We start from the raw sequence: 8,836 nt of genomic DNA, 5'->3' as shown, positions 1-8,836 counted from the left end.
GTAGCCAAAGTTCAAATCAGCTTGATTGGTAGCCGTGTTATTTTAATGACTCATACTGATCTTTAGTCCATTAAAATTCCTAGGTATTTTCATAAACAGTTGGATAACCTTGCTTTCCCCATCCTATACTCATGAAGTTGATTTTTTAACTCAAGTATTGGACTTTACAAATATTAAATTGCCATTAAATTAATGGCACAGTGAATAGAGCACCTCCTTCCAGAACCAGAAAGAGGAGTCTTCCTATGTTCAAATCTGGCCTCAGAACTTACCAGGTATACAACCCTGGGCAAGTCACTTAACACTGTTTGCCTCAGTTTCCTCATTTGTAAAATGGGTCAGAGAAGGAAATGGCAAATCACTCCAGTATCCTTTTTTCCATTCCAGTATGTTTGCCAAGATAACTCCAAATGGGGTCACAAGGAGTCAGACATGACTGAAAATGAGTGAACAACAACTAATTAATATTAAAGCTGAAAGGTGTGAGCTTGGAGTGGAAATCAAGAAGGTGGGGAGTCAGGCAGGCAATGATAGAAACTAGTCCTTCTCTCTCTGTTCTTCCTCACTCCTCTGCCTTTGCAGTCTGTCTGGCAAGTCTCTACAAATTATGAAAGTTTTTCAAAATGTGGCTGACTTCATTTGAATGGTGCTTCATTGCCAGAGCAGCTCTATACATTTTAGATTATTTTTTTTCTTTCAGCGCTACACCATTTACATAGTAAAGCTTAGAGTCTGAGCACTTGTCCTCAACTGAGAGATTGTAACATGTACTTTAGCATGAGAGGAACGGTGTGAAAAACAGCCACCCACATTTACCAAGTTCTTATCTTGGGCTGAGTACCATACTGTGTTAGGCAGTGACGGGGAGGGGAGATAGTAAATTGAGATCAATCATGGACCTTACATCCCAAGACCTTTTAGTCTATTGAGGTGGGTGAGGTTTGGGGCAAATAAAAAATGCGTGGGTGGGGTCGACCCTTTGCAAAGGAAACCCCAACAAGGTAGTAACTTCAGTATTTAGTATGATGCTGTGCCTTTGAAACTGACAGAGATGTAGATGTATTGCAGTTTGTATTTCATAAGAACAATGCTTGCTCACTTTAAATCTTTACAATAAACATTGAGATTTATTAGGCTGAGTGGTGTGGGCAAACACAAACATAGTAGATGCTTTCTACCCTTGAAAAGTTACAGGTTAGCCTGAAAAACCAGAAATACACATATCAAAAGGAAGGTTAACAATATGAGATAGTGAATCAATTAATCAACAAGCATTTATCAAGAACTGACTATGTGCCGGGCACCCATAAACCAAAGGCATGTAGATAAACCAGGTGTTCAGAGGAGGAGATAGATTACAGAAGACTTCTTGAAGAAGGGGGGACTCATCTGGGTCTCAAAAGAAGGGCAGGATTTTTCTGCATTGCCCAGATGGGAGAAAGGGAGAGGATCCAGGGTCCTCTTGTATCCAGCTGAGTAGATGCTTAGCTTAATGTTGTTATCCTGTTGGTTCTCATCTTTGCATTCCAAGTGAATAAATGTGGGGTTTTAACTTTTTAAATGATTGACTCCAGATGTTCAAACTGGAGACTCATATTAAGTGGGCAAAGTGTGCAACACACACACACACACACACACATATACACACATACCAGGGCTGTCACAGGAAGTTTTAAGTGCACAGAGAGTTTGTGGTTTAGACCTCAATGTTTCCTGGCAAGGCTGAACAAGTTTGAGAAACCCAGGAAGAGATAGAGCCACAAATATCACACTGCTGTTTCAAAGAACCGACTTCATTGTCTCCACTTTAGAACTTTAACGGACAATTCTTGTTCGTTCCTGTTTCTTCTCTCCTCCCTGATCCAGAGTACCTGAATATCAAGTCCCGGGTGGGAATAGGCATAGGCATGCAGAGGCAATTGGCCAGCCCTGAGCTATCTGTAAACCTGTGGGGGGACTTTTCTATAATGACCCATTATGGCTGTTTGATGGGACTAAATTCTTTCTCATTCCTGCTATTGTGATGCCATCTGTTTGGCTTCTTACTACTGGACTTGGGTTGATTCACAACAAATAGTGTGGTACTGTGAAAAGACTGGGGGCAGCTAGGTGGCTCAGTGGATAGAGCACCAGCCCTGGAGTCAGGAGTACCTGAGTTCAAATCCAGCCTCAGACATTTAACACTTAACTAGCTGTGTGACCCTGGGCAAGTCACTTAACCCCAATTGCCTCACTAAAAAAAAAAAAATGCTATGGAAAAGACTATTGTATTTGGAATCAGTAGACCTAGGTTTGATTCCCAGCTGTGTAACCCTAGACAAATCAACCTGTCTGGGGCTTGATTTCCTCACCTGTAAAGTGGCAGAGTTGGACCAGATGGCCTTTAAGATCCCTGACAGTGCCAAAGCTCTGGTCACTTTCAGGTTTGCTGCTTTCTACTCGAGTGACTTTGGGTAAATGATTTCATCCCTCTGGGCCTTGGTTTCCTTATCAGTAAAATGAGGAGGTTGGATTGGACATCCTCCAACTTCCCTTCCATTTTTTTTTGGTCTTTGGTCCTGTGAACCGTGATTTCCCACTTCCTAGAGTATCTGTGCAGGGCCGAGGGACGCCAGTGGCCATTGAGGAGAATCGTGAGCAGCTCCAACAGCACAGGGAAACCAGATCTCAATTCCAAGTTGTGCTCATCCCAATTTGCAGTGGTTTATTGATGCCGCCAAGCTGGGGAGCTGACACCTCCCTTTTCAGTTTCATGCCGTGGGACTTGGATATGGGTGTGGGAGTGGGGATGCTATAGACCTTCTTATAGACCTGTGCTGACCAGACTTTGGGACCCCAGTTTGATTATTCTCCTGTTGTATAGACCCGGTCCAACTCCGTTTTATTTTAACTGCTTAACACTGGCTCTGTCTGACGAGGAACAGACTGAGATTGTCACAGTAATGATTTCTCGCTCCCTTACAAAAGAGTAGATAAGCAAACACTTCAAGAGAAGGATTTTCTCATTTAGTTACACAATATCTGCATGGCCCAGTCAAGCTTTAAAAAAAAAAAAAAACACACCAATATGTATTATTCCCTCACTTTCTTCAAGGCTCAGTACTTGTACTATCTCTTAGGGGAAGTATTTTTTGATACTCAAGTTTGTAACTTGGGGGTCTATGAACTTTTAAAAAAATAATGTCAATAAGCATTTCAATATCATTTTGTATTCCTATTTGCTTTATCTTATTCATTTAAAAACATTCTTCTGAGAAGTTTCCATAGGCTTCAAAAGACTGCTGAAAGAGTCCTTGACACAGAAAATGTAAAGAACCCCTGCCTTACTTGTTAATATTCTCTCCCCCCTCCTTAACTGATGAGGTACTTACTTAGCTGCGTGTTGTGTCAGCCCAGGAAGATCTAAGTTCCTTAAGGACAAATACGTTTTTCAGTTTATTTTTATTGCCCTGGTGCCTAGCAAAGTGTCTTACTTGTTGGACTGTTGGATTGAACCAGAAAACACCAAGGACTTCTCTTGTCAAGGGTAAGAATTGTTGATTGGTCATCTGAGGGTCCATTCTACCTCCGGTTCAATGATACTATAATTCATCCTTCTAATGGTTGCAACCTTAAGCGCTTTTCTCTCTTTGACACTGAAGGAGTGTGGGCGTGAAACCACATTACCCTGGACCAGGTCAACAAGTCCTCAGGCATTTTGGTTTCCTTCATTTCATATTATATCTCTCTCCCTTACCAGAGTAGATAAGCCCTCACAAACTGTCCATGACCAGTGATGCTTAGGAAAAGTAATAACCCAACAATAGAAAACGCTCATAGGAATTTGCACCATGAATAGGGAAAACCGCAGTATTGCTTATTTGGAAGGACCTTTTTACATCTGTTCACAGGTGGGGCAAAGAAAAACTTCTCGCAGGAGAAATAATTCTCATTTTTCCATCCCCTGGTGAGGAGGTCTCTGCTGATTTCGAGGCCTGGGCAAGGGAGGGCCGGTTTGCTGCTGGACTTTGGGAGAAGGCCTTTTCTGCTGCGGCTGAGGACGATGACCAGCTGCTGGGGGACAGTGACCAGGTACCTGGAGACGGTGGCCAGGTGCCTGGGGATGGTGACAAGGTGTCTGGGGGCGGCGTCCTCCTGGTTGCTGAGGATGGCGACCACCAGCTAGCTGCGGATGGTGTCCTGGACTCTTTCGACCTCTCTCTTCCATATTTAGTCTGGGGATGTTAATATCTAGATTCTGATCTGTAATTGCAGAAAGAAAAAATATAATGCATTTTAAGCCTTTAAAGAAGTAGTCTTATATTACTGAAGAAGTAATATAAGACCCCAAGGGATGCAAGTGGGAGGACTACACTGGAGAGTTGTTATAAGGCTGTTTCTAGGGACCATGCCATCAGACTACCCATGGGAAGGATTCTTAGCCTGAAATCATATTTTGATGCCGCCTGTATTTTAGTAGAATTGGTTTCCTTTGTAATCTGTGTGTTTTATTTTGTACACTGAAAAAACATTCTGAGAAGGGATTCCTATGTTTTATGAGACCACCAAAGGGGTCTAGGACACAAAAAAATGTTTAAGAACCTCATGACTTAGGGTCAAATCAAATTTGGGGGGGCAGGGCAATGAGGGTTAAGTGACTTGCCCGGGGTCACACAGCTAGTAAGTGTCAAGTGTCTGAGGCCAGATTTGAATTCAGGTCCTCCTGAAACCAGGGCCAGTGCTTTATCCACTGGGCCACCTAGCTGCCCGGGTCAAATAGAATTTTTAAATTTTGGAGCTGGAGAAAGCCTTAGGAGGTCATGTGATCCACTTTTTCATTATATGGATGAGGAAACTGAGAGTCAGAGAAGAACAAAGTATGAAGAGATTCCAAGACAAATTGACTTTTTACCAAATTCCATTCTATAGCAGTGTTCTGAGTTGGAGTGTATTTTAAGGGGCACTCTTGATAGACTCATAAGATTTCTTTTCTTTCTTTCTTTTTTTTTTGTGTGTGTGAGGCAATTGGAGTTAAGTGACTTGCTCAGGGTCACACAGCTAGTAAGTGTCAAGTGTCTGAGGCCGGATTTGAACTCAGGTCCTCCTGAATCCAGGGCTGGTGCTTTATCCCCTGCACCATCTAGCTGCCCTTAGGCTCATAAAATTTAACTCTTTAATCTTCAGCATATCACAAGTTGTTCAAGTTCTGAGGCCTGAAGTTAAGAAACCCTCCCTCTGCCCCTCTCTTCCTCAAAGTCTTTTGTAATGTGCTTTACTGTATTATTTCAGAAATGACAAGAGAAATCTAGTGATAGTCAGTGTCCTCCTACTGTCCCCCTCTTGTTTTCTTCCCCCTTGGAAGCTGAAGATTAGGGTTTAATCATACCCAGGGCTTACACCAGATAGTGGTGCCCCCAATAATCTGTCTCATCAGCCCCCATGAATTTAATTATCTTCTCTTTAAAGATTCCCAGATCTGTATTTCCAGTCCTCTGGATGTCCCAAAGACATCTTTTTTTTTTTTTTTTGGTGAGGCAATTGGGGTTAAGTGACTTGCCCAGGGTCACACAGCTAGTAAGTGTTAAGTGTCTGAGGCCGGATTTGAACTCAGGTCTTCCTGACTCCAGGGCCGGTGCTCTATCCACTGCACCACCTAGCTGCCCCTGTCCCAAAGACATCTTAAATTCAATGTATACAAAACAAAACTCATTAGTCTTAGCCTATCAGAATTCTCCTCTTTTCCAAACTTCCCTATTATCATCAAGGGTACTGCCATCCTCCAAGTCACTGAGGCCCAGAACTTTAGTATCATCCTTGATTCTTCATTCCTACTGGCAGTACATATTTAATCCGTTGCCAAGTCTTTCATCTCCACATTTACTACATCACTCCTATATGTCTCACACAGCAAGCAGTGTGATGGGGGTCCCCATCACCTCCCAGAACCTGCTAATTGTTCTCTCTGCCTCAAGTCTTTCCCCATTTTAATCTATCCTCCACTCAGTTGTCAATGTGATCTTCCTAAAGTACAGGTCTGGCCATGTCACCACCCCACCAATTGGATAAATACCAGTTTCTCTCCATTACCTTTAGGATCAAATATAAAATACTCTGCTTGGCTTTGGGGGCAATTGTATGGTGTGGCAGACAGAGCACTGGCCCCACAGTAAGGAGGATCTCAGTTCAAATCCAGCCTCTCACATATATGAGCTATGTCACCCTGGGCAAGTCATTTAACCTTGTTTTTCTCAGTTTCTCATCTGTAAAATGAGCTAGAGAAGGAAATGACAAACCACTCCAGTATCTTTGTCAAGAAAAGCCCAAATGGGGAAATGAATAGTATGATACAACTGAATAAAAGCTTGGCTTTTAAATCTCTTCACAGCCTCTCCAATCTTCTTATACTTCCCTCCCCTCTATGTATCCTGCAAATCAGCCACACAAGCCTTGTTGTTCCTCACACTCTATACATCCAGTTTCTTGAATCTCTGCCTTTTCACTCGCTGACCCTCATTCTTGGAATGCTCCCCCTTCTAATCCTGGATCCCCTTGCTTCCTTTAAGATTCACCCCACATTCCATGTTTTTATAGGAAAATCTCATCAAAATCCCAGTTACTTATGCCTTCCCCTTTCAGGTGATCTTCCATTCATACTATATAGATCTTATATATTCACAGTTATTGGTATGTTATCTCCCCCATTAAAATGTGCCCTCTTCCAAGGTGGGAACGACGTTTCTTGCTTTATTTCAAAAATGTCTTTGCCTTTATCTAGAAAACATTTTTTCCTTTATTCCTGGAGCTTAGAATGATTCCTGAACTATCGTAAATAATAAATAATGTTTGCTGGACTATCTAGTACTCCCTTTAGGTAACTGTGGCCCAGTGAATAGAGCATTAAAGACCAGAGGTCAAATCTGGCCTCAAACACCCCTTACTAGCTGTCACTTAACCTCTGTTTGCCTCAGTCTCCTCATCTGTAAATGGGGATAATAATAACACGTCCCTTCCAGGGTTGTAATGAGGATCAAATGAGACAATATTTCAAAGCACACAGCACAGTGCCTGGCACAAGGAAGCACTTAATAAACATCTGTTTCCTTCTTTCCTTCCCTAATGGTACAGGATAAATATCTCCTCCCTCAAGTAAACCTAGATTTCTTCTGGTGACCCTCCAGTAGCTCTTTCTTCAACATTCATCTTTTGGTCGAGACATCATGGTGTAACGACTGCCAGTCCACAAACCTGGACTTTATCTTTGTCCCTGCCAGTAACAATGTGCATGACCCTGGGTAAGTCACTGAAGCTTTTTGAAATTCAGTTTCCTCGTCAGTAAAATAAGGAGAGTCACACTCATTTCCATCTACCTCATACAATGATTATGATAATTAAATGAGATAATGTTGGGGCAGCTAGGTGGCGCAGTTGATAGAGCACTGGCCCTGGAGTCAGAAGGACCTGAGTTCAAATCCAGCCTCAGACACTTAACACTTACTAGCTGTGTGACCCTGGGCAAGTCACTTAACCCCATTTGTCTCACTAAAAACAAAACAAAACAAAACAAAAAACAAATGAGATAATGTTTGAGAAATACAAAATTCAAAGTCATAGCATTCTAGAGATGGAGGGGTACAACTGGAAGAAACCTGGCTTTGGAATCAGAGGATCTGCATTCACACCTTGCCTCCTTACTAGCAGCGTGACCTTGGACAAATCTCTTAACCTCTCTGGGCCTCAGTTTCTTCATTTTTTTAAGGCAGGGCAATGAGAGTTAAGTGACTTGCCCAAGGTCACACAGCTAGTAAGTGTTAAGTGTCTGAGGCTGGATTTGAACTCAGGTCCTCCTGAATCCAGGGCAGGTGCTTTATCCACTGCGCCACCTAGCTGCCCCCTGCCCTGGTTTCTTCATTAAAAAAAAAAAAAAGTGGGAATTTAGACTAAATGGCTTCTAAAGTTCCCTTCCAGATCAAATCTATGATGCCAGCATGTCATCTCCCCTATTAGACTGTGAGCGCTTTGTGAACAGGACCTGTCTTTTGCCTTTCTTTGTATCCCCAGAACTTAGCATAGTGCCTGCCGCATGGTAGGGGCTGAATATAGGTCTAGTAACTGCCTGACTCAAAGAAACTTTAGAGGTCATCCAGTCCAACCCCCTCGTTTGACAGATAAGGAAACCGAGGTCCATGCAGGTGAAGGGCTTGTTTGAGCTCATTTTCTGCAATTTTGACTTCTGCAAAGGGGGAGAATATTTGGCCAATGCCATGCTTACATACATATGGTAGGAATTCTTGATAACACAGCCCCTTATTACCTTCATTCAAATATAGCATTTATCAAAGAAACTTTCCATAAAACAGAGGAATGGCACCTAGTGAAATTCCAATGTAACACAATAGTCTTTAAGGCAAATATTAGCCCTATTTCACAGAATTTTACAATTGAACCAGGACCTCTGTGACCATAGTCCAACCCACAATGGAAGAATGATCCTCACTACAATATAGAAAAAATATGGGCATCTGTTAGTCTGCCAGCCAGTCAGTCAATAACCTTTATTAAAACACTGGCTACGAGGGCAGCTAGGTGGCACAGTGGATAAAGCACCCGCTCTGGATTCAGGAAGACCTGAGTTCAAATCCGGTCTCAGACACTTGACACTTACTAGCTGTGTGACCCTGGGTAAGTCACTTAACCCTCATTGACCTGCAAAAACAAAACAAAAAAAAACAAAAAACAAAAAATAAACAAACAAAAAACCACTGGCTACTTGCCAGGCACTGTGCTAAGAAAGGTAAAAGATGGGTCCTTGCTTTCAAGGAGCTCACGGTCTAATGGGAGATATAACATGCAAACAACT

The 8,836-nt window shown here is 42.4% G+C and overlaps 1 protein-coding gene across 2 annotated transcripts in view; it reads right to left on the bottom strand.

Moving 5' to 3' along the window:
- Positions 1 to 1,139: 1,139 nt before the first annotated feature.
- The window catches only part of CD2 (CD2 molecule), a 119,391-nt gene continuing 111,694 nt past the window's right edge, over positions 1,140 to 8,836 (bottom strand). For both annotated transcript variants that reach the window (XM_044004769.1, XM_044004768.1), the window contains exon 5: positions 1,140 to 4,242. In XM_044004769.1, coding sequence (XP_043860704.1) covers positions 3,929 to 4,242 — 314 coding nt within the window. In that variant the 3' untranslated portion in view covers positions 1,140 to 3,928. The remainder of the gene's footprint in view (positions 4,243 to 8,836) is intronic.

The sequence above is a fragment of the Dromiciops gliroides genome, chromosome 4 (assembly GCF_019393635.1).
Source record: "Dromiciops gliroides isolate mDroGli1 chromosome 4, mDroGli1.pri, whole genome shotgun sequence".
Taxonomy (NCBI): domain Eukaryota; kingdom Metazoa; phylum Chordata; class Mammalia; order Microbiotheria; family Microbiotheriidae; genus Dromiciops; species Dromiciops gliroides.
This window is presented reverse-complemented; position numbering and strand designations above follow the sequence as displayed.